Source organism: Rattus norvegicus, chromosome 2 (assembly GCF_021556685.1).
Source record: "Rattus norvegicus strain SHRSP/BbbUtx chromosome 2, alternate assembly SHRSP_T2T, whole genome shotgun sequence".
In the NCBI taxonomy this organism is placed as follows: domain Eukaryota; kingdom Metazoa; phylum Chordata; class Mammalia; order Rodentia; family Muridae; genus Rattus; species Rattus norvegicus.
Window position 1 is genome coordinate 189640639 of NC_141535.1, and position 24456 is coordinate 189665094.

Here is a 24456-nt window from a genome sequence, read left to right on the forward strand (position 1 = left end):
TTGAGCAATTTTAAGAACATCGTTAGTTTTATGGTCTAAGATTCTTCATAAATCTTTGTGTATGTATGTGAGTGCATAAGTATGCGTGTACCCAGTGTGCCATGATGCATGTGTGGAAGTCAAGACAGCTTCATGGAATTGGTTCTCCCCTTCCACCTTCTGTGCTTTAGACGGATGGTTCTCTGGTGGCCAGGTTCCCACAGCAAGCACCTTGACAAGCCGAGCCTGATGCTGACCCTACCTATGTCTGTTTGTCTGTTTGCTTGTTTTTTTAAGAAAGGGTCTCTATGTAACTGTAATTAGCCTGGAACTCACTATATAGATCAGGCCAGCCTCAGACTCAGATTTGCCTGTCTCTGCCTCCCAAGTGTGAGGATTAAAGGTGCCACCACACCCAACCAATTTGTGTTTCTATAAGATACAAACCCGATGTCTCCAGGCTATAGTTCTGTGTGTAATACTGATTTCTTAAATGATTTAATTGACCGAGATATTTAACTCCATCACTTGTGTGCTGTTTTCTTTTAATCCTTTTTAAAGATATAATGTTTCTGAAAAATGAGTAACTAGTCAGGCAATGGTGGCACACACCTTTAACCCCAGCACTCAGGAGGTAGAGGTAGGTGGATCTCTGAATTTGAGGCCAGCCTGCTCTGTAGATCAAGTTCCAAGGACAGCCAGGGCTACACAAAGAAACCCTCTCTCAAACCACCACCACGCCCCCCCCCCAAAAAAAAAACTAAGCATGGGTCAAATGGAGACTGGCACACTGACCTCAGCATATGGTATCTGTGCTTTGCGAGCCTAGCAGACAGGGTGCGAGTACAGGCAGGAGTGGCAGCCTTCACAGTCCAGATTCGGTGACCTGGTGGTGGTATCCTGACTGGACTCTCACTTCTCCCTGTTGAATGTAGGACGGGTGTCTCCCAGACAGCTTGCAGTCTGAGAGGGGAGTGGTGAGGCCTGTGGTCTTCAGGGCATGTGGACCACAGCCATCACTGCGGGCTGCTCTCTCACTTCACCGTTTTTCACACAGTGCCTTACTTTTCTGACACAGGCCACTTACCAAAAGCTGCTACCTCTGTACTTCCCAAGGTCATTAAAGGAGGAGAGCCAGTCATTGCCGTCCCTACCTGCAGACATTGGAAATGCAGAAGGGGAGCCCGTGGTGCCTGAGCGGCAGATCAGGATAAGTGAGAAACCTGGTGCTTCAGAGGGTGAGTGCTGGGGCTCTAAGCGTCTCCTCTTCCTTAGGTAACAGATTATGGGTTTCCTTTGACAGTTTCACAGAGATTTGTCATAGCCATGCCTTATTCCTCGCCCTTATTCTCCTGCTGGCCCTTATCTCTCAGTGCTTACTCCCCCACACACTTTCTTTTGTGTTACATCTGTGTGAAATCTAGATTCTTCATGAGGAAAAAACCATGTGATACGTGTCTTTTACCACCTGGCTTACTTTGCTTAATGTAATGATCTCCAGTTCCATCCATTTTCCTGCAAACCATAATCTCCTCATTTTTTATGGCTGAATAAAACTCCGATGTGTATATGTGTGTGTGTCACACTTGATCCATTCATCTCTTCCGAATATCTAGGCTGGTCCTATACCCTGACTGCTGTGAATAGTGCAGTGATAGACACATGAGCAGACGTCTCTGGTCCGCCTTACCAAGTCTTTGGTTTTATCTTCAGGAGTGAGATAGTTGAGTCACACGGTAACTCAGTTTGTACTTTTTTGAGGAACATTCAGAGTGATTTCCATACCAGCAATGTGTAATGATTCAGCATTTGCCTTCCTTAATTTTCCTCTTCAGGATGCTGGGGTACTGGTAAAACACCAGCCAGCAAGGGCTTAGGACTTGTATCGGGGATTTTCAGGTGGGCATAGCAACATGCTCAGCTGAACGGAGTTTGGAGGCTCATGAAGAACGTTGAAGCAGTAATTGAGTAGATTGCCACCTTAAATTTTCAAATTTTCAGCAGTTGTGACAGTGTCTTCTAAAAATCACAGTTAATATTAAATAGTAAGATAAGAATACTGTAGCCATGTTATTTCTTTAGGTTTTATACTCATGTACATTGAAAGTTATAAGCAGAGAGTATAATGTTTGGATGGAAGGCCTTCTGTCAGCCATCACATCTGTAAGATCATAACGCTTGGACTCAGTGCTTGTCGTGACCAGAAATCAGCTTAGGGAACATATTACTTCCTTTCTTTCATTATTTCAGAGTCATAAATGTTGTTGTTGTTGCTGCTGCTGCTGCTGCCCTACAGTCTTCCCTCCTGTAGCACTCACGGTTGGTTTTGCTGTCTGCTTTTGTAGCTCTGCTGATGGTACCTTTTGTTGCAGACCATGAAGAAGATGAGGATGAAGGCTTGGGAGTGGATCTGTCTTTCATTGGCTCTCATGCTTTTGCTCGAATGGAAGGAGATATTGACAAGCAAAGAAAACTGATCCTCCAAGGACAGCTGTCGGAAGCTGCCCTGCAGAAGCAGCATCAAAGAAAGTAAGGCAGGCTTACACTGACAGTGAGCTGCCGTGTGTCAGCAGAGGGATCCGGTACCTGCGGATGCTGCTCTGTGCACACACAGTTCCTTTCATTTAACCTTAGCTGTGACCGAGTAGGAGGTCCTGTCCTGTCCACATTCCCTAGGTGCAGAACTGAAAGTTGAGTCAGTATAGGGGAAGCCAGTGGTCAGACGCATATCTGCTCTCAGAATTCTTAATCCGCTGTGGGCTCTAACCGATGAGCCTCCATGTAATCTAAACATGGAAATTAGGAGATGGGAAAGCACTTACAAGGCTTGTGCTTGTGTTTATCTTGCATTAAAGTTTTCTTCAGCTGAAGAGCTTTATGTGTCCCCCACTTACCTGAGGACCTTTACATTAGTTTCTCCAAGTGTTTCTAACTACAAAGGAGCCCAGTTCTGAGTGGTTCTTTTTAAAGTCACAGATGGTGAAAGATTAATAGTAAAGATGGCTAGTTTTCAGTATTTTAAAGAAAAGAGTAAGTCGTACACGGCTCTCTGTTCCCTCAGAGGGCTGGTGAAGGATAGTCATGCATGGCTCTCTGTCCCTCAGAGGGCTGGTGAAGGACGGTGTCTCGTAGGCTGGGAGCATCAGTGGGTGCAGTGCGTGTAGCTCACCACCAGAACTCAGCAAGCTCCGCCAAACATGACAGTGGCTTCCTCCAGTATTGAGCAAACCCGATCTGTTTTACCTTTGAGCTTAGGCCTTGGCCCCTCCCATTTGTTTCTATTGGCATCTTCTCTCCTTCAATCCTGCCCATTCTCCAAGTTTTAGATGAAAAGCAAATGCTTCTCAAACCTTACCTATTGGGTCTTCAATGCCTGCCTCTGCTACTTTCCTTTCTCACAGCGTGGCATAGCATACCGTATTGTTTATAGGGCGCTTCATGGTGCTAGTCTCCAGTCACACACAGATAGATGCTTTATTTCCTTGAGAGCTTCTTGTGACATATTTCCATCACCTTCACCTTTGTCCCTGGAGCTCCTTCCCAGGAAGCTCCTCCTCTTTCATGACTTGTTCTGTTTTGTAGCCCACTGCATTTATAAGGTTGCCTCCATGAGCTTGGGAGGGAGGTTATTTACTGGATTCTGCTCAGCATGGTGACAGCACTAAAAAAAGAAAATGGTTCCCTGGTCCCCAGCCGGAATTAAAATGCTCTGTCTCCTCAGTCCCAGGTCTTCACTCTGATTTTATTTGGGGAGAAAAAGCAAATTTACCACTAGAGGGAACCAGTGAACAAGTTTTCCAAAGGACGAACCAAGTGACAGGCTCAGTAGTTTCTAAATCGGATTAGGTGTATCCTCTAGAGCAGAGCCTAGGTGAGAGGGGCAGCAGCATTAGGAGTGCAAACAAATAATTAATTAATAAAAGTGGCCAAGTGTAGTGTTATCTGGCAAACATTTTTCTTCAGGTACAGTGACTGGACTCCTTTGCTACATTATGGTGATATGACACTGTGCATGCATTTTTAAAATGTTCACGTCATTGTTTTATGAGTTGTTTATGATCCATAGATCCTGAGACCAGAAAGTTTAGAGCTGGTAACTGTTGAGTTTATGATAGAATAGAGCTGGCCACCAATGCTCTGCCATGCTTAAGATTGCAGGGTGGAGTTTAGAAAGATGTTATACAACTTTTCAAAAATACATCTTTGAAAATCTTTAGATTATTATTAAAGTGGGGAAAGATTGGAAAACAGGGAAGAGATGACTTCACTAAAATATTTCGTTTCCTTTCATTAGTGGTCCTTGTTAGGCTTCACACGCTGGTAGTTACCTGTGATGCTAACATCACTTCTCACAGAAAGGCATCGCTTCATTAGCTATTAGGTACTCGTTAAACCCATTAAAAGCGTTAACGCCAGCCCTGTGCTGGAGTATGTCTAGTAAAGCAGACTTGCACCATGCACACAAAAGCTTAGCTTCATTTGCAGTGAAGCAGGACATAACCGAGTATAGGATGCAGCATTTGCATTAGGCCTGGAAACCCTTCTATTCCCAGGTTGAACAGTGGGCTTTATCCTAATACATTATTGAACTTTTAAAAATTATTTATTTTATTTATTGAAAATAGATTCTTCTCATATCATACATCCCAACCACAGTCCCCCACACACTCCTCCCAGCTCCCTCTTAACTCCCCTCTCCCCAAGATCCACTCTGCCTCCATTTCCTCTTCAGAAAAGAGCGGGCCTCCAAGAGACAGCAGCCAAACAGGACAGACAAAACAAGATACAATAAGACAAGACAAAGGCCCTCATTGAACAGGACAGGGCAACCCAACAGAGGCTTTTCTTGTTAAATTTTTGTAGTAAGGAAAAATAAAACAAGCCACTTGTCTGTATAGTCCTCTCTTACTGTGAGAATTTTTTCAGTCATGGCTATATACACATTTTGTCATTACTGCACATCTATCAATGCCTTATGATTTTACACGGTGCAGTGGCCTCTAACTCTTTACAACATTAATGAAGCCTGAGTTCTGTATGGTCAGGAAAAATATTAAAAGTGGACTCATTTTTGTAAAGGTAACTTCCCCATGTTTTCTCTAATGATTATCTCTTTGTTTATCTAGTTATAATCGCTGGTTATGCCAAGCACGATCTGAAGACCTGTCTGATATTGCTTCTCTGAAAGCTTTATACCAAACAGGTGAGCTTAATGATCAGTTATTCTAATGATCTTAATAATCACTTAACTAAGGATCTGACTCACTGTGCTATGTGAGACTTGGTTTCTCTGATTTTTCTCTGTCAATACAGTGTTTTGTACTGACACCAATGGGTTTTGGATCTTAGACATACCATATCAATCTCTAGTGTGTTCTTATGGCCTCAAAGGTCCCTGTTTCACTGTACCTCTGATAGATGCTTTTTAAGTAGATACTCAATGTTAATTTTTCTTTTTGTTTAAAGTTCTTAAGCCTGTGTACTTAGAGTGCAGAATACTTCTAACTAAAAGCTTGCCAGTGCGTCTATCCAAGCAGTATAGCTGTGTTTCTGGAGTAGTGCCTGGGGTGCTTTTTCTGTTAGGATGCTTTCTGCTTTTCAGAGACCTCTGCATTTTTCAGTACAGACTTCAAACCTTAGAGCACTCTCGGGTCCTCACTTCCTCCACTGGGTTTTGTTTCAAGCATTCCCTGTTTATTTTCAGTTGAGAACTCTGATTTCCTGGGTCAATAATAATATTAAAAGTAGTGGTGAGTTTAAACAGAGTGTTTGTTTATTTTAAAAATATAAGAGCATAGGTCATGCCGATTTAAAATCTTTAAACAATCTTGGTGAAGACTGGGGTCAATCTCGTAAGAAAACAAAGTATTTTCCTAACAAGGAAAGAAATCTGATGGTATAATTTAAGAAGCTTGTGCATCTTATTTCTTATCATTTGAGTTCCTTTATGTGGCCAAATACATAAAGTCAGATACATTAAAGACCAGGACAAATCCTGGTCTCGTGTGTAGGTCCTGGATCCCAGGACAGGCCCTGGTCTTGTGTGAAGGTCCTGACTGCACCTCCTCTTTCAGGTGTAGATAACTGTGGCCGCACAGTGATGGTGGTAGTTGGAAGAAACATTCCTGTGACATTGATAGACATGGACAAGGTAAGCCATAATGCTAGCCTGCAAACCAAGCTGGTGTACAAAGTAAGAAGAGTGTCGAGTTGGTGTCGAGGCTCTGCAGCCTGGGTGAGGTGGGTTATGAATCAGTGGACTAGCGTCCCTGAGAATCAGTATGCATCGGTACTGGTGAGTGAGGGGTTGCTTGTCCTCAACAGGGAAAACTTACCAGATGGCTCTGGTACTATTCCAGAAACACAGCTATTCTGTTTGGATAGGATGTACTGGCAAGCTTTTGGTTAGAAGTATCCTGCCCTCTAACTATACAGGCTTGAGAGCTTCTTTAAAGAAAAAGAAAAATTAACACCGAGTATCTACTTAAAAAGCATGTATCAGAGGTACAGTTTACCCAAGACAGCAAGAACGTGTAATTCTACATCCCTTCATGTGGGGCCAGAAAACAGGAATCTATGATCTTAAAAGAACAGAATAGTTCAAACTGTCAATAAAAGAAAGAAGTTGTTCAACCTAACTAGTAATGTGTACAAACAATTCAAAATGTCATTTCTCATCCTGAGAATTAGTGAGAACTTGTAAATAAATGTTGTCAGCATAGATGAGTTGAAACTATAAAAGCTGTATTCATTCATCGACCCAGTGATTCCATTCCTGAGACTTTCTAAGAAAACACTCCCAAGTGGGAGTGAGTCCTGTGACTGCCGAGTGTGGCATCCTCACTGGAGGGACAGAGCCCATGAGCTAAGCAAAGCTCCTCAGTCAGCATTCTCCAGGCAGCAGTAAGTGAGCTCAGTACATTGTCACAGAAGAAAAGAGCGCGAAACGGAGCCGATGGGGCTGTTGGGGTGCCAGGAACAGGCAGGGGCACTGGATATGATACCCGGTCACATGTATGAATTACCAAAGAGTAGATCAAAGACACTCTATTAAAATGTTTATATACATACATATTCCCCAAAACATCAATTTCATTACAAAAGAACTACAGAAAATAAGTTGTGACTGACCCATGTATATTAACCACAGTTATTAACCCATGTATATTAACCATAGCATGCTTCAAACTGAGAAGATACATGCAACTTTAAGCTAATTAGTCATTCTGAAGCTGAGCGGTGCTTTTGGCTAAGCTCTTGGAAGTTTTGGTCAGTAGTGTTTGGGTCAATACCAGTGAATGAGTCTTACAGGGGTCTCTGTAGCAAAGCATTATGATTAAAACTCCCACAGCTGATTGTGGCGTGCTCACAAATGAAGTGTTCTGGGACCTTTAAAAAGTATGGTTCTAAGGTGCTGCAGGTTCAGTACGGTGCTCATGTAGCCTCCACGGGGCACTGGGCTCAGTCGTCAGTATGTGCGGGGTGTGGGGGTTTGAAGCGAGTACAGTAGAGAGGAGAGATGTGTCAATAGAAGTAAAAGCAGAGGTAAGTATTTCAAAAATGGTTCCTTTAGCATTAAGAGTGGGAATATCGCTTTCAGAGGACTGGGAGTTTGATTTGCAGCATCCACATTGAGTGACCCACAATTGCCTAAACTCCATATGTTATAGAGGACTCTGCCACTGTGTGTGCCCCTACACATGTACACACACACACATACACACACACACACACGTACACATATGTACACACGATTAAAAATAAAATCTTTTTTTAAGGAGGGGGTTTTCTTGTTTAGAGGAAAATTTGTCTTCCATGGTTTTTTCTTGTTGGCTAGCCCTATAAATAACAGTAGAATAAGTAACTTAAAGAGAGAGAATTTGAAGCCAAAAAGAGTGTCCTGATTTGCTTAAGTGTGATAGTGAAGAAAGGGTAGAAAGAACAGAGCCGGTCTGATAAGAGGAGCAGTAGGACTATTAGGGACAAGCTAATTCACGAAGAGGAGAGACTCATCTGGTAAGGATTGCACTGATCCTGCGTGCAGCTGTTTGTGCTCTTACTAGTCTGTGTGAGGTGCAGTCTTCCCAGCAGTAGTATGACGTATACCTACGAGAATATATAGCCCCCGCACTTGACTTTGGTGAGTACTTGCATAGCATTCCAGAGATTACGATATGTCATTTTATATTTGAAAAGTGAGACTTACTGTGATGTTTAAGCCAGGTAACATCAACGAAGGACTGTTCTTAATGTCCTCCACTGCCTACTGTGCCTGCAGGTTGGTCCTAATCCATGTGAATGCCAAGGACTCTGCTGAGGAGGACTTGGAAAACAGCCTGGTTGATTAATCCTTCGTTGGTGTAGCTAGGCTCCCCCTTTGCAGTTGTTTACAGCCAAACCACTGGGTCACATCAGCCCTGCTCGGGTTATATTTCTCACTTTGTTTTTAGTGTCTCTCTTAAATGTCCTAAAATAGAATACATCCCTAACCAAACAGGGTCATATTAGATCATTCTCTTGAGTTCTAGAAGCGTTACCCAGTGTGTTGCCAACCGCCCACAGAGCCCTCCACTTTGCTTATTCAGATAAGCATTAAGAGTGCTAGGAAAATGAGCTTCTGTGAGAGCATGGGAGGAGTGGCTGGACATCGTGTGCCCTGTCCCTTGTCCTGAGTCCGATCAAGAACATAGACATCTTGATGGAATGCAGATAGAAACTTCAAGAATTAGAGATTTTATTAAAATTGTAAGAAGTATTAAATCTTAGTTTTGACATCATTGTTGATCCAAGAGCTCTTCCTCGTATCCGTAGAGTTCTTTCAGAGGCCAAAGATTATCCTCTTTCTTAGCGCACTACAGCCTTTGCGAGTCACTTAATGCTAGGATTCACTTTCTGAGAGGACTTATTCTCAGCAGCCTGATCTTCCGGACTACAACTCCTGGAAGCTATAGATTAGATTACTCTTAGGGGAGGGTTCCCTGTCCCAGCCTCTGCAGAGTGAACTACTACTGTGAAAATGTTCTTTATTCTCTCTCTTAGGCCCTCTTGTATTTTATCCATGTAATGGATCACATCGCCGTGAAGGAATATGTATTGGTGTATTTCCACACACTGACCAGCGAATACAATCACCTGGACTCCGACTTCCTGAAGAAACTCTACGATGTCGTTGACATCAAGTTAGTCATTTTGGGATTGTTAATGGTTATTGCCTCTGTATTTTTAACACTAAGCAATAGCAGACATTTGTAAATATTTTTGAAGAATATTTCATGTGACAAAGATTTTTATCATAGACATTAGATATTTTAATTATAGGAGGCCCTAGTTTTGCAGTAGACTAAACTCATTTGTAATATTCTCACTTTGACCATGTTGGAAGAGGTTTGGTGTCATACCCAGTCATTGTATGTAAAATAAAGTACAGCCTTGGTTGCTATGGTGTGTTAATACAATAGCCAGGGAGTTTGGTGGGAGACAGATTACTGGCAGGTTCAAGGAAACTTGTCCCTGTGACTAGAAATAGAAATAGAAACCAGACATTAACTCACAGGCAAAGGTTTTCACTGGAGCAAGAGGGAAGAAGACTGGCTTTAGTTCTGGGGACTCAGGCTGTCCACTGACAGAAACACTGACAGAAAAAGAACAGGCATTTATAGGCTTCATGTAGGGATTTGAGGCTGATTAGTCATGAAGACAGAACCTTTTGTTTGTTTTTTTAACATTTCTTCCTGTGGTTTAAGTGATGTTCCCATGTAAGGTAAGATCATCTGCCTTTGTCTGTAGAGATACCCTAACTTCACCCTGTAGTGAGAGACTTGAGGGGCAGGCACATTCGGTACATTGTTAACAAGGTTGACTAGGGAGGAGAGAAACTGAGTGATGGGCTTCATGGCCCGGAGCCTGGTTAGTCCTGTTCGCTGTCTCTGTTATCCTTTGATGTTTTCTACACCGGAAGGTGGGGGAAAAAAGGAAAATTGGGCATTTATTGCCCAAGGTGTCCCAATTTTATATACAGAATTTAGACTTAATAGACTACTGACTTGGAACTAGAAAATTATTTTCATTAAATTATGCTTCCCTTGCTACTAGGATTTTCTCAGTGATACATTTCCTAAATAAAAAGATTCTACCCTCTTTCTTGGTTGCTCTCTTATTTGTAGCATCACAGTATCTTTATCGGTTAGGTTGAAAAACCATTATACAGTTAGGGAACAAAGAAGGTAAATTACCATAAATCTCCATTGCCTTCCACCCACCATTAAATCTCATCTTAATTAGCAACTCCAAGGCTTTCATTATCTACCAGACACTTATTTAGTGCACTTTAAAGTATTTTATAATGAAACTGTACTCCATTGTGTACCTACTAGCTAGCCCATAACTGACACAGCCCTCAGCTAGAATAAATAATTCTCCTGCTAGTTCTCTGAAGTCCTTTACAATTGGCGTCTTATGACCCAGTGGCGATTATTAAACTACTGGACAACAGAATCGTAAGATGTACCTCACAGAGCTGCCTGGGGTAATTGGCTGAGGCCCCCGTCAAGTTCTATGCGTTTCTTCTTGGTCATCAGGTTATCAGGGTTAAAGTGGAGGCGGTGTTGGTACTGTTCTCAGAACTGTAGAGCGGACCAACTACAAACTACCAAACTTTCATAGACTTTCTAGACCGGGCAGTAACTTGTAACATGACTAAAACTTTTACTTTCTAACCTTTACTATAATTTTAGTGATTTCAAGATGACTTAATTGTATATATTTGAGCTTAGAGACTCCATCATGGTATAAAAAATAATGCATAATGTATTAAAAGTATGACTGATTCAATTCTTCCTTGAGGTAGCTCTGTCACAGTCAGAGGCAGCACTTAGTGCTTCCTTTAAAATGGGCAGTTTAAATAATGAAATGTTGGCTTAATTATTTTTGACATTTTTATCCCAAATTCAATATAATAACTCCTGCTGCTTTCAAGGTATTTTTCTCAGTGTGATATATTTATATAGTCAGGTAAAAGTGTTGATTGTCTGTACTAATGAGTAGTTCTCATTGTTACTTATGCTGACCCTTTGTTGGTTTCGATTAGGTACAAGAGGAATTTGAAGGCTGTTTATTTCGTCCATCCAACATTCCGTTCCAAGGTACGATGTTAGTGTTTTTACTAAGTCCGGGACTCACATGCACCGCGTGGTCAGGATGTTGTAACGAGGACTGGTGTGCTGTTGTCCTTGGCTAAGCCGTTGTTCCTCATGGCTGCTATGTCTGTCTCTGGTATCCTGAACAACCCTGTCAACCACAGCTTCCCAGGCTTTACCTACTGGGACTTTTTATTTACTGAGCCATGCTGTCAGCCTAGAATCCACTCTCTCTGCTCTGCTTGAGGCTGACCCTTACTTGTCTTTCACATCTCAATTCAATAATCGCTCTCTGTGGGTCTAAGCCCTTGTCATCGGATCCTACAGCTGTCGGATAGACCCTCCCACATTGTCACTTAGAATGTTGTAGGTTTTGATCACTGTGCTGGTTTCATTGTAAGAGCATATTTAATTTCCTGTCCTCATGTGTGAACGTGTGAAGGCTCGATTATAGCGTAGCTGTTTTGCTCACAACAGTTTCTTTAGTACCTGCTCCTTCACCTTTACTTTATCAACAAATCTAGTCCTTTGTCCCTTATACCGGCTAAAAGTGTCACACTTTTTGCTTTTGTCTTCCCGCCTCCATTCAAGGCCACCCCTCCCTCCAGCTGTTCTAGTAAACGCTTGCCATAACTGAGAGCCTCTTACTCTCTCATCACGCGTGTCCATAAAGCTCAGACGAGGGGAAGCCTCTGTTACTGTGCAAAGCCTTAATGCGAGATCATGGCCCTTTCCGGTTTGGAGTCCGCTGCAGCTCTTCACAGGATAAAGTGTCTCAGGCGACTCTTCCTCCCCCACAAGCTCCAGCTTACTGCTCCTCCTCCACAGATGGCCTTGCCGCCTCCTTATGAAAAGCATAAGGCATCTGTAAGGCACTCCATACCTGCCCCCTCCCCCACTTCATCTCGTCACCTGCCACCGGTGACTTTACTTTCTGTGTCCTGTAAACGTAAAAATGTTCCTTCCTAACCCAGGACAGTTAGTTTCTCTACGTCTGTTCCAGCTTCCCTAGTAGTAATAACTAATAGGGTTATCAACTGTTGTAAGCACGTCCTGCACATATTGTCTTCCGCATCACCTTTGCTTGTGAAGAGCGGCATTCTCGTTTACAAGCAAGGGGACTGTGTTATAGACATTACAGAGCTCTTTGAAGAATCAGCATCTTTGTCCCACTTGACTGGACCTAAAGCACCACTTACGTCCTCCCACCTTCATTTTCCAAATTCATGCCACACCACACCCAGGATAAATGATCACCCGTCAATGTGACCTGCCTGTCATTTAATATAGTACACTTTCCTGTCTTTGTGTCCCTGTCTTGGTTTACTTGAAGCTAACTTTGCCTGGTTTCTTTCCTGCTTGTAGCTGCCCCTTCTCTGTTGCCTTTTGTATAGGCTTCCTCTGCTAATCCTTTGAGCCTTAGTGTCCCAAGTTCCCCATCCCCACCTTCCGTTCTGTGCCTTACTCGTCCCCATGTCTACCAACCGCTCAAAGCACACTCAGTGCTTCATACTGGATTTGAGTAGTGAGCCTAACATTTAGAAGCAGGGTTTCGAGAGACCTAGATTCTAATCTCTGCTCCACCAGTCTCATTTGCTATCTCAGGTAAGTGTTGTTAGCCTTTAGACTGTAGGAATAATGCCTACCTCACAGAGCACTCAGAAGGAGTGAGCTAGCACATCTAAATTCTTAAGCAGTTCTTAACACAGACACTCGAAGATGTTGGCTGGCACTGCCACCCATCGCCTGGGAATCGTTTCACGTAGGCGTTCGTTCAGTGTGGGTTGCTGCACAGGCCATTGTGCTACATTGCCATGATGGTTTGGAATAGGAAAATGAGAGAGTAAGATCCATACCTAGTAACATCCCGTGTAGAATTTTTAAATCAGGACTCTGAATGGATGACTTTAAGTGGGAGATAACACAAAGAAGTTATCAGACCACCACTGCTCTGCCTTCCATACTGCGTACATCGTGCTCAAGCCATTCCACCCAACGTGGTGTGCGATTAGTGCTTGCTGTTAGCTCACCTTTTCTTTAGTGGTGATTACTGGTAGAACACAGGCTAACAAAACTTACCCCCAGGAGAATATTTGGGTGCAACATGTGAACTATATCTTCATGGCTTATGTTCTATGACCCTGTATTCTTGGCTTTGCATATTTTCATAATTAGGTGGGAAAAAAATCTCTAGTATTCATAGAAACACCTGAATTATTCTTTCCAAAAACTGTTAATTTTCTTCAGTTTCTTATTGTTGTAGATACTAAATAGTTAAAGTGAACCCTAAGGTGTATTTCTGTAGCTGATGCTATAAATAATTGAGAATTTAAAGCTAAACCATATAAAACTAAAATGGGGGGGGGGAGCAGTGTTCTTGGGCCTTCCCAAACAGGGACCTTTTAACTGACTTTCCACTGCTGTCTGTTGAATAATTTTCTCCCACCAACACCTGTGGAATATAAGGGAAGATATGATGAGAGAGACTGGCAGGCCGGGCTTCTTTTCAGTAAATGGTATGCTCCAGGTCTGCCTGTGTTTCCCAGAGCTGCCTGCTCCCCGCTTTCCAGCAACACCCCACCATGTCAGTGCAGTATAGCTTACCATCAAACAGACTGGAGCACCAGCCGATACAATCCGGGATGTTCATGGTTCTGCAGTAGGATGAGGGAACAAGGTGCAGTTGGATGGACCACTTAGAAGGAATGTCCTTTTGCAGCTTTGGGTGGAAGTGGGCCAAGGAAATCTTCAGTTAGGACAACAGTCAAAAAGATTTGAGGCTAACGATGTCAGAGCCGAAGCAGGACATATAAAAAGATTTGATGCATCATTTCCTACATAGCATCTTACTTAGCTCCATAAATTTGTGTCTTTTCCATGTAGCAAAACTACATGCATAGAGTAGATATTTCCTTGGGGGCATCCAGTGCATGTTGTAAGTTTGCCTTAGGTAATTATTATTAAGTTATTTGTTGGTTTTTTTTTTTAATTTAGCTACTTTTCTAGCATCTAAGCCTTCAGAAGAAAGGTTAACACGCACTTACTGTGTCACTAGTCCAGTGACATGCTTCCTGCACAGCAGACACCGATGTGGGGTTAATTCCTGCACATCATCTATTTATAGCTACTGAACTTTACCAACCATGTCTGTAATGAGTTTTCTTTCAAACTGGTAACTGGGAATTTTTCCTAGTCTAGTTTGTAGAAGTTTGTTTCGAGAAAGGGTCTGTGATAGCATGTGTTTAAACACGTTGATTTTGATATATAATTCCTTCACTGTTCAAATTGCTTGATTTTAGTTTTGCAAAGTGTCTCCCCTACTCTCTATCAAACCCTCCCTATAAACCTCAAAAATGGGAGGAAGGAGAATCCAGATGGCAATGTAGAAATGTGAGGCTATGTAGTAGCCATCAGTCACATAGCTGACATAAATAGTGGCCATCCTAAAATAGGCCTCCATGTTCATTCATCCTTTAACAAGTGCTTGGGACGCAGCTGTGTACTGTCACTCTAGGGTTGTCTTCAAGGAAACAGAGATTGCAGAAATGAATGTAACTGAGAAACACTAGGAAGTGAGACTAACTCTGGGATCTCTGCAAATGGGATTTAAACAGAAGAGTGGAAGAATCCACGGAAGGGAGGGCCTAGAGCAGTATGTGAGGAACGGGAGGTGACACCGGTCCCAGTTTGGAAGCTGGACTAGGATTTACATAGCGATAACCTAGTTCAGTGTGGTCTGTTACATGTCGTGTCTTACAAGGAAGTTTGAAGGAAGTATGTCATGAGGAACTTGAGAGATGTCAGAGGTTTGGAAGAGGGGTTGAAGAGTGTGAGAGTGCATCAAAGAGAAATGATGCATGAATGGGAAGCAGGTCTGAACTGCACACAGCTTCAGTCAACAGTCAGCCGCATGTGCTGTCAGCATGCTGTACACACAGGAGTCCATCTGCACATACTGAGACAACACTCTGTGAAACAGCCTCCCACTGTAACCCCAACCATGCTGTTGTTCTTCCTTTTTCTAAATGTTCCTTGTAATCTATGAACTCACTAATGAACTGCACACTGTACTTTAAAAAAACTTGTTACTGTAAAATTTCAAAATTGTTTCTATTCTTAATGATGGCTATTGTCTTAAATTATTTTTCTCTCCTATTAATCAGGTCTCAACATGGTTTTTCACCACCTTTTCTGTCTCAGGATTGAAGGACAAGATCCACCACGTGGACAGCCTGCAGCAGCTCTTCTCTGCCATTTCACCAGAACAGATAGACTTTCCGCCTTTTGTCCTTGAATATGATGCCAGGGTAAGTGCCTGTCCTCCTTCGCCTGGTGTAGTGTGTGAGCGTGCCACAGCAGCAGATGTGAGCATATGGGTGTGCCACAGCAGCGGGTGTGAGCAATATGGCTGTGTCACAGCATCAGGTGTGAGCATATGTGTGTGTCACAGCGGCAGGAGTGAGCATATGTATGTGTCACAGCGGCACGAGTGAGCATATGGGTGTGCCACAGCAGCAGGAGTGAGCATATGGGTGTGTCACAGCGGCAGGAGTGAGCATATGGGTGTGTCAGCAGCAGGAGTGAGCATATGTTTGTGTCACAGCAGCAGGAGTGAGCATATGTGTGTGTCACAGCGGCAGGAGTGAGCATATGGGTGTGTCACAGCAGCAGGAGTGAGCATATGGGTGTGTCACAGCAGCAGGAGTGAGCATATGGGTGTGTCACAGCAGCAGGAGTGAGCATATGGGTGTGTCACAGCAGCAGGAGTGAGCATATGGGTGTGTCACAGCAGCAGGAGTGAGCATATGTGTGTGTCACAGCGGCAGGAGTGAGCATATGGGTGTGTCACAGCGGCAGGAGTGAGCATATGGGTGTGCCACAGCGGCAGGAGTGAGCATATGGGTGTGTCACAGCAGCAGGAGTGAGCATATGGGTGTGTCACAGCGGCAGGAGTGAGCATGGGAGTGCGTTACATGCTGCCTGTGTAACAAGGAGGCTGCCTCACAGAGCTTTTGTCTCACTACATGCAGACCCGCTCCCGTGTGCTCGGTTTGCTGCACAACAGCGCCTGTGAACGTGACTCTGTGAGCGTGCCGCAGAGCAACAGCCGTGAGCCTCGGGATAATCAGTTAGCATTTTGTCACACAGTAACCTTAGGAAAAGGACTTGTCCTGGGAGGGTTTTTCCCAAATCAACATTTTGGCAAAAAAACCCCAAAAAAACAAAAAACACCTTGCCAGTCATGAGTTTAAAGCTGGTCTTTTAGTCATGTGGACAGCTTCTGTCACATCAGCGACTTCTCAGGATTGGAGGATTCTTAGCTTTATCAGCAGCCAGACTACTAGTGTCCATTCGCAGCACTGGCGTTAAGTTGGTAGCCTCTGCCTGTTACAAGTTGCATTTTCTTAAGGCTTTGGTGATGTTTTTAATGTCTATCCCATGTTAGTGGTGTTACTTAGAGGTGCATTCATAGATCTGTCCTGGAGCACTAATCTCATGACTTCTGAACTTCAGTACAGCTCTTTTCTATGGTGTGTATTCACAGCGTCAACTTTATATTTTTCGATTGAGACTCTTTGCCAGAAGTTAATCGGGCACCTTGTCTGACTACTGCTGATTCCATATCGTGGGCACAGCATACTGAGCTGTAAGCATTCTCCCCTAGTTATTGTGCAACAGTTGTACATTTCTCTCTAAGGTTTCTCCAACTTCAGTGATGGCTTCTGCTCTCCTATGTGGAGGACAAAGTGTTCAATGTGTCCTAATGGCTAATAAAATTTCACATTTGGCTGTTGTACAGAAAGGACTTGGAGCAGCTGGATCGTAGGACAAAGATTGCTCAGTATGTGGGATGAGAGAAAGCTCCATCCACTGAATTTACCTGAGTATGCTGAAGTAAGGACTGACCCCCTCATTTGTGAACTACGCCTGTCATGCTGGAATTAATAGCAGGAAATGTAACCGGCACAAAAGAGCATTTGATACCCACAATTGGAATAACATTTCAAAGCTACTATCTAAATGTCTCGTTTTTCTCTACCCATACAGAAAGATTTTTCCACCAGACTCGCTTGCTTTTGCCCATGTATTTTTAGCTTTCTGTTTGGAATATCAAAAAGAACACATTGACAGGACCAGTAAAAAGAAAGTATAAATTCTGAACTTACCATTGGCTCCTTAAACCATCTCTCTCTACCTATGCTAGAGTCTCCTAGAATGCAGATACTATACTATGAAGACAGGAATAAGCGTGAGGAGTTGGGGTATGAGGAGACTGTGTTAGGGACAGGCAGAGAGCATGCCATGACATACCGTCACTGTGCGTGCAGCACTGTGCATGGTGGTCAGCGGGCAGTGTTCTAAGGGAGAGCTGCCGTTGCACTCAGTGCAGAGAGAGCAGAAAGCATGATGGGGGGATGAAACAGAAAGCAAGTACTTTTGATGCCTGGTGTCTCCACTACTCTAGAGAAGCAATGCAAGGCAAAATCTCGGAACTCAGGGAAGGTTCAGGCAGTATGTTTGTGACACAGTAGTTTATGGGATGTGTAACTGAGACAGCAGGCGGTGGTTGAATACTGATTTGTAAGGAAAATGATACTGTAGTACAAAAGGGGCACACTTTATTATGCTTGGTTGTATCTTACACTTGATAGCACAAAATTGGTCCTTTATTTGGTAAAGGACTGAATTGGTGTTGATTGGTATCAAATTTCAGTGGACTTGAAAAACAGTTTCTAAGACTTGTCATTTAGAAAGCCAACAGTTTCTCTGAAACGTAGTTGAAAGGTGATTTTTTTATCTAGATGAAAATAATACCGAGGCAACCTCCAGAGAAGATCAAGTCAGCTTACAAATAAAATCCAAGTGTGGCATCTGACTGCTGAGCACTCGTTAAATTACTGATTGTTTCCAGAAATGGAGAAGCCATTCGATGGCTCAGCGGTCCTCTGTGGAATGTGAAGTAAACGTGGGAAGCTCTGTCTCATGCCACTGCATATCACACATGTACTGCATATCACACATGTACTGCATATCACACATGTACTGCATATCACACATGTACTGCATATCACACATGTACCTCCCAGTTTGCCACAAAAGTCACTGCAGAGATGAAAGCCTTTGGAAGAGAGCATAGGAGAACAATGAGCCTTGTGGAGGTGAAGGATTTCCTCTGGTGTTCAGAAAGGATTTCTCGTTGGGGATATGTTTCTCAGGACACCATTTCTGTATATTAAAATATAGAACTGACTGCTTAGATGAGAGGTTACGATAGGCATGCTAAAATGCAAATTGTATATTTTCCCCCCCAAGTTTCCAGAAATGTAGCCAATTCTGAGATATGTTTCTATTTCCTCTTTCCCCCAGTCAGATTTGTCTATTATGGAAAGTCTCCTTAGGTATCCTTTTGAGTTCTGGTTGTGACACCAGGGTCCGCTCCTGCTCAGAGTATGTGCTCAGAAGAACAGCTGAGCTTCGGCTCATCAGCTCTGATAACATTAAATTGCCCACCAGGTTAAAGACCAGATCTAGTCAGTGTTCCCTGTAACTGTAAGGTAAATGCCATGGAAGTCTACTTCCTGCTTCTCCCTCCTCACTCCGGCCATTGTCTTATGTTCATGGTAAGCATTTTCTGTTGGTGGTTTACTGAAAAACAACTTTTTTGCCAAAGAAATGCTTTTCCTAAAAATGAGATCCCAGTCTTACATCTCATAAATCTAATCTAGGATCCTCCTATCATAAAGTTAACTGCCTTGTTTTTATCACAAATATCCAAAGTGGGGGCCAAAGAATTTCTTCTTACACTGGTCTTGTTGCTTTCTACATTGACACTGAGTCTCTGGCATTTGGTTCTCCGTCTGACGTGGAGCTAAGTGGCCTGAGAACTGTAATTGTTGCGAGTCTTGCCACTTGGGTGTGTCATGACCGCCTGCTGCCAAACAGCGACAGCTGCTGAGCTCTTGAGAAACCATCTTTATTGTTGCATAACTAAAGTGAGACTCAGCAGTGGGAAGAGTCCACTGTCAAGGTAGCTGTGTCTTTACATCTGGGCCCAGCCAGTTCCTTGTGAGGCACTCTAGTTGAACCATATAATCTCTGTGCCCTTCATTTTCCTTGTCAGTAAGAGGAGAGTGTGTCTGTTTCCTGTTATTGTGTGAGAATGTAAAGGGACAGTGAGCACGAGGAACCTGCAACTGCTTCAGCACCTCGGTGTTCAGTAGGTGACACTTCTGAAAGCACATTGTCGTTCTTGTGGCTTCTCCTACTTTATGGCCGCTCTGACACACTCGAGTGGAACAGGTGGATACACACTTACTAGCTGCAGACACAGTAGCCATCTCAAATGCACTTTTCCATTTATTACAGACCCCTTTCTTTGGCAGACCCTGTTAATTCGTGTTGTTACTTAATGGTCTCATGTTTTTTTCTCTACACAGGAAAATGGGCCTTATTTTGCATCTTACCCTCCATCACCAGATTTGTGACCTGCCGCTCGCTTCCCAGGGCTTCTCGGTTACAGGATTCCATCTCACCACAACTCGACACCTATGGAGTGATGTTCATTTTTGCTGTACAGATCCAGAGAGCTTTTGTCCCCACCTCTCTGGTATTTTTTTATTGACTATGTATTTTCTGGCACATAAGCAATCTAAAACTGGTAGGCCATTCTGAACTGCATACATTTTAAATTTGTATATTTGTATCAAATGGAAATGCTCATTTTTAGAGCATTAATAGAAACTGGGGATCAACTTTTGAGTGTCTTCAGTTTCCTGAAGGACGCTGGACTCTGTCACACAGGCCACCAACGTTGCTCACATTGTCTCTTACAGTGCACGCTTCTGGACTCTGTTACCCAGGCTACCAACATTGTTCATAGCATCTGTAAAGCAGTGCACGCTCTCTATGTATTTAAGTGTTTCTCAAACTATATAGAACGAATATGTGCTGAGCGGATGTATTGTTCCCTCAGATCATGGCTTTAATACCATTTACATTTTATACCAATGATCTGATTATAATATAGGATTCCCCATGACCAAGAATATTGGAATGTGTCTGGTTGAAACTGTAAAAACCTTCAACAAAACTTAGAACTCACGAATTGTTGGCACAAGGTAAGGCTGAGCTGTAAGAGCTTCTTGGATTATTGACTTTGCTCAGATTGACACTGTTCTGATCTCAGAGTGTGGAGAACATGAAGACTGTATCTTCAACTCTTTTCTATAATCATGTGACTGGTCTCCTTATGAAAAGAATGTTGTGCTACCAGCACTCCTAAGTAAAGAGCATTTCCCAGGACTCCATCGCTGACCACATTGCTGTCTCCTCAGAGTCATAAATGCTTGTGTTGGTTCAGTTTCGCTTGAGTCGCCTACATCATCATTATGGTGGAAATATGTGACAGTGCACAAGTCCAAGGACCAGGAAATTCACTTTTCATAAAACATTTGCTATTCAGGCTCTGTGTGTGCCTTAATCAGTGAAACTTAGAATTACAGAACCTACCTCAGAGGTAACAAAGATAGCATTTAGAAAGAACTTGGCTATTCCAGGATGCAGAGAATTGAGGGAGGTGGGGTGCGATAGTGTCTCCATAGTTCTCAATGGGTTAATGGGAAGAAATATGTGTAAAGAAATATCTGTAAGGTGCCCCATGGTCTTTGGCACCTTTTGAATGACTGAGTGGTTTTTGGGGGTGGGTCACAAAAAAAAATCCCAGACCCCCTGACCATTTCCTGCTCTGTACAGATTTTCTTTTGGCTCTCCTACAATGCTGCCATTTAATAAGGGACATCTGTTACCCATTTTAAAGACTTCTTCTTGAATCAAGGTCAAGGCATTATTGTTTCCATGTGGGTGTCTTTATAGTCTTTTTGGTGTCCACACCCACGCACCTCCATCCCCTGCACTGTGTCATGTGTGTTTGCAGTTCATAGAAGAGAAAGTAAGACCTGGAAGAGACAGTAAGGCAGGGACCCAGTCCACTGCCTAGGTCCTGGGAGAGACAACTCGGGAGAGGGGAAGAAGCATGCTTCTCTTCCTCCGTAAGAGGGAGCCCTCCCAGTGATCATTTTATGTTGTTTCATATAAATAAGAAGTGGTTCACATTTCTCAGATAGGTGTCCCTGTTAGATATCAAAGCTACTGCTTGTCCTTTCCACCTACATGGTAAGGACTTGCCGGTATGTTCTAGGTCATCGAGACAACCAGTCAAGTGTCAGGTGTAAACTTCCTTTCATTATTCCTTTAATCGCAACCTTACAGTGCCTGGTAATCTAAATTTCTCCCATTCAGCAATTACTGTGCCATTTATCTGAGGCATTGCTCACTAGAAGCAGTTATAGCAATGCACCTGCTCCACTAATGCTGGACTTAGCTACCTAGAACTGGCATCTGGCCCAAGCCATTGGCACTCTGGGTAATAGAAACTATAAGCTACCTTGCTATTTGAACAGAAGAAAATATATATGAACAATGTGTATTTTTCAGACAGACTCACACTCAGGCTGGCTCCAGACTTGTGACCCTCTGTCTCAACCTCTAGAGTACTAGGATTGTAAATACATGCTATGATACCCAGATCTGTGCAAGTTGCAATTTATTGTATGCAATACTTTTGAGAGAATTTTTTCATACCTTTAAGAATCTGTATTTGCTGATGTTCTGGCCTAATTGACACAGTTGGAGTGTAAAGGTGGTGAAAGACTACATAGCAGTGTATGTAAGGGTGACTGAGGAAGGAAGGAAAGGGCCAGTGTGGGGCTGTTCACGCTTTCCTAATTGTCGAAAGTGCCATAGATTGCTTCTTGGCGGGGAGACAGCATAGCCCTGGTATTGAAATGAGTAAGTAACCTGCCGTGTACATGTGTTCTGTCAAAGGTTTGGATAGCCTGGAGAACACAGAGGTTTCCAAGAATGTTATTAGAGAATGGGTGACTGGGTGACTGTCTCTAAGACCTGCTGTTAACCCAGAGCACCAACAAGTCTTCAGTCCAGTTAAACCTTGGTCATGCCAAGCACTAGCTGAACGGCTAAAGGCACAACCTAGAAATCACTAGCTTGTTAACTGACACAGGCAAACAGGATAGAATTTGTGTGGAAGTACATTTGCTTCAGCACATACTTGGGTTTTTCTGACTCACGTATCCAAGACTCTGGATCAGAAAATGACCTCCTGAGAGAGGTTGAGAGTACTAGATTGTTATGGCAAGTGGTTCATTGTTAAAGGTTTCTTTACTGTGTCTCTCGGGTTTCATTGTGAGAGGGTCTATTATATTTGCTTTTTCAGAGGAATCCATTTGTAGTATTTTAAGAGCAATCAGGATTTTTTTTATATATATCTACAAAGCCCCAAGATCAAAGGAACATACATAAGGAAAATGGATATAGGTGTGTGTTTGTTTGTTTGTTTGCTTTATTAAGTTTCTGAAAGTGAAAGTCTTAAAAGAAATAAAGTGTCCTTCCAAAGAAGGGTAAGTATAAACACTCTAGCAAAAGAAAAAGAAAAAAAGAAGTCTGCCTATGTCTTCCTGAGTTTTTATTTGTTTGCTTTTATTGTAAAATAGAACTGTAGGACTGGGGTTCTAACCCCATGGTAGAGCAGTCACACAACACACCCAAGAGCCTGGATTCTACCCCCAGCACCAGAAAAATAAATATTGAGAGATTAATGGTCTTATTGTTTCCTTTGTAACAGTTACCAGGAAAGTGATAAAATGTAGTTTTCAATACAAGCTAAAAAGCATTCTTTCTAATGTGTGTTTAGTAGTTTCAATTGGTGGACATATAAATAGAAATTAGAATTTCAAGGATTGGATAAAGAAAAAGTATAGCTGTGGACCCTCTGCATTGTGATATTAAAAACCAAAAGTGCCTCAAGGTAGGCTGTGGACTCCTCTGATTGGACTTAAGGGACTTTCCAGTTAGTTTATGCCCCACTCCATCCCACCTCTGGGACAAGACATTGACCCCACAGCCTTGTGCAATGCTTGCCACGCACTGCACCACTGAACCACACTGCCAGCGTAGTGTTCTCATAGCCATCGTAAGCAACATATGAAATGTTTTCGCTCTGCCATCTCTAATGCAGCCTCCCTGCTTCCAGTTAGTTCTGGGTTCATAATTGCATTAAACCTGGAGGCTCAGTGTGGAAGTCTACAAAGCCCCAAGATCAAAAAGACATACACGTTGGTTCCCAGGAAGATGTTCCCCTTGCTAAGTCTTCATAGAGGGAAGGGAGATCATCACTCACCCTCACTATACTAATCCGCCCAAGTCCCAACATCACCCCTGAGATTACAGCTTTAACATAATGAAGTGGGTACTTATGGATGTGTGGCCTAGGTCATGTTATGAGCTGAGAGGGGATATGGGTTTCATAATAGATTCAAGAAATACATTTAAGGAATGTGTATAAGCAGATATGCATATAAATGTCGATGATATGCTCTTCTATTCTTCGACTATGACTTCTGGGACTTGTGGTAAAGACAGAGCAGTAAGAGTGTTGCAGCTTTAATTTACCCTGAGCAGGTGGGATCGTGGTCACTGTGATATCAGTGGCTCTCATAAATACCAGTTAACGTTTTGCCTACATTTCTAAGATTAGCTGCTAGATCTGAGAAGAAAAGAATATTCTCTACATGAATTATTCTAATAAATCATAACTGTTGAATATGGTCAACACTGGCTCAGACAGGAAAGATAACCTTCACATCACAAGACTTTTCTAATATGTTTTGCTAACATGAGTGTACAGTTATTTCAACTGAGCCAGGACTTACTTATACCAGGTCACTTTTGCTAAAACATAGAACAGCTTAACCATATATAAAAAATTTACATTCCTGTTGGAGAAAGGAGGCTAAAAACCATTTTAACAGGATCTTAAAACTTGTTTGTGGAGAATGCTACTGTGGTCACTCACGTCTTTTAAAATGTTTTAGCCCTTTCTGTGGAGTAGTTTGATCCCCTTCAGAAAGGGTCTCAGTCTTTACAAATAGAGCCTGTGAAAGGCAGTAATGAAAGTGACTATGTTTATATCGGCTCGATGGGAGAACTTTGTTGTTATTATCATCATCATTATTACTATTGTCTTCTCCTTTATTGTAGCTTCTATCACATATGTGCCTCGATAGTTTCACACATGTATTAAAGTTCATTCTGGTTCACCCACCCCCCAATCGCTTTCCCACCGCTGCTGTCAGCCCCCACTCTTGACAGTTCACAGTTCGCTTTCAAGCATTCTATACCCATCCCCCATCTCCCCGAGTTTCACTGGGGTCATCTTTGTGACCACGAGTTTGGAACTATTTACTGTAGCCTGGTGGGCTTCCTT

The 24456-nt window shown here is 42.8% G+C and overlaps 1 protein-coding gene across 5 annotated transcripts in view; it reads left to right on the plus strand.

Moving 5' to 3' along the window:
* The window catches only part of Gdap2 (ganglioside-induced differentiation-associated-protein 2), a 57503-nt gene extending 34714 nt beyond the window's left edge, over positions 1–22789 (plus strand). For 2 of the 5 annotated variants that reach the window (XR_015666093.1, XR_015666085.1), the window contains 8 exons: positions 1058–1217; positions 2352–2508; positions 5106–5182; positions 6054–6130; positions 9019–9158; positions 11066–11120; positions 15315–15421; positions 19553–22789. Coding sequence is in view for 3 of the 5 variants with exons in the window: in XM_087627712.1 (XP_087483838.1) it covers positions 1058–1217; positions 2352–2508; positions 5106–5182; positions 6054–6130; positions 9019–9158; positions 11066–11120; positions 15278–15421; positions 19553–19600 (858 nt within the window). In the remaining 2 variants the exon portion in view is untranslated. 5 annotated transcript variants of the gene reach the window in all.
* The last annotated feature ends 1667 nt before the right edge of the window (positions 22790–24456 follow it).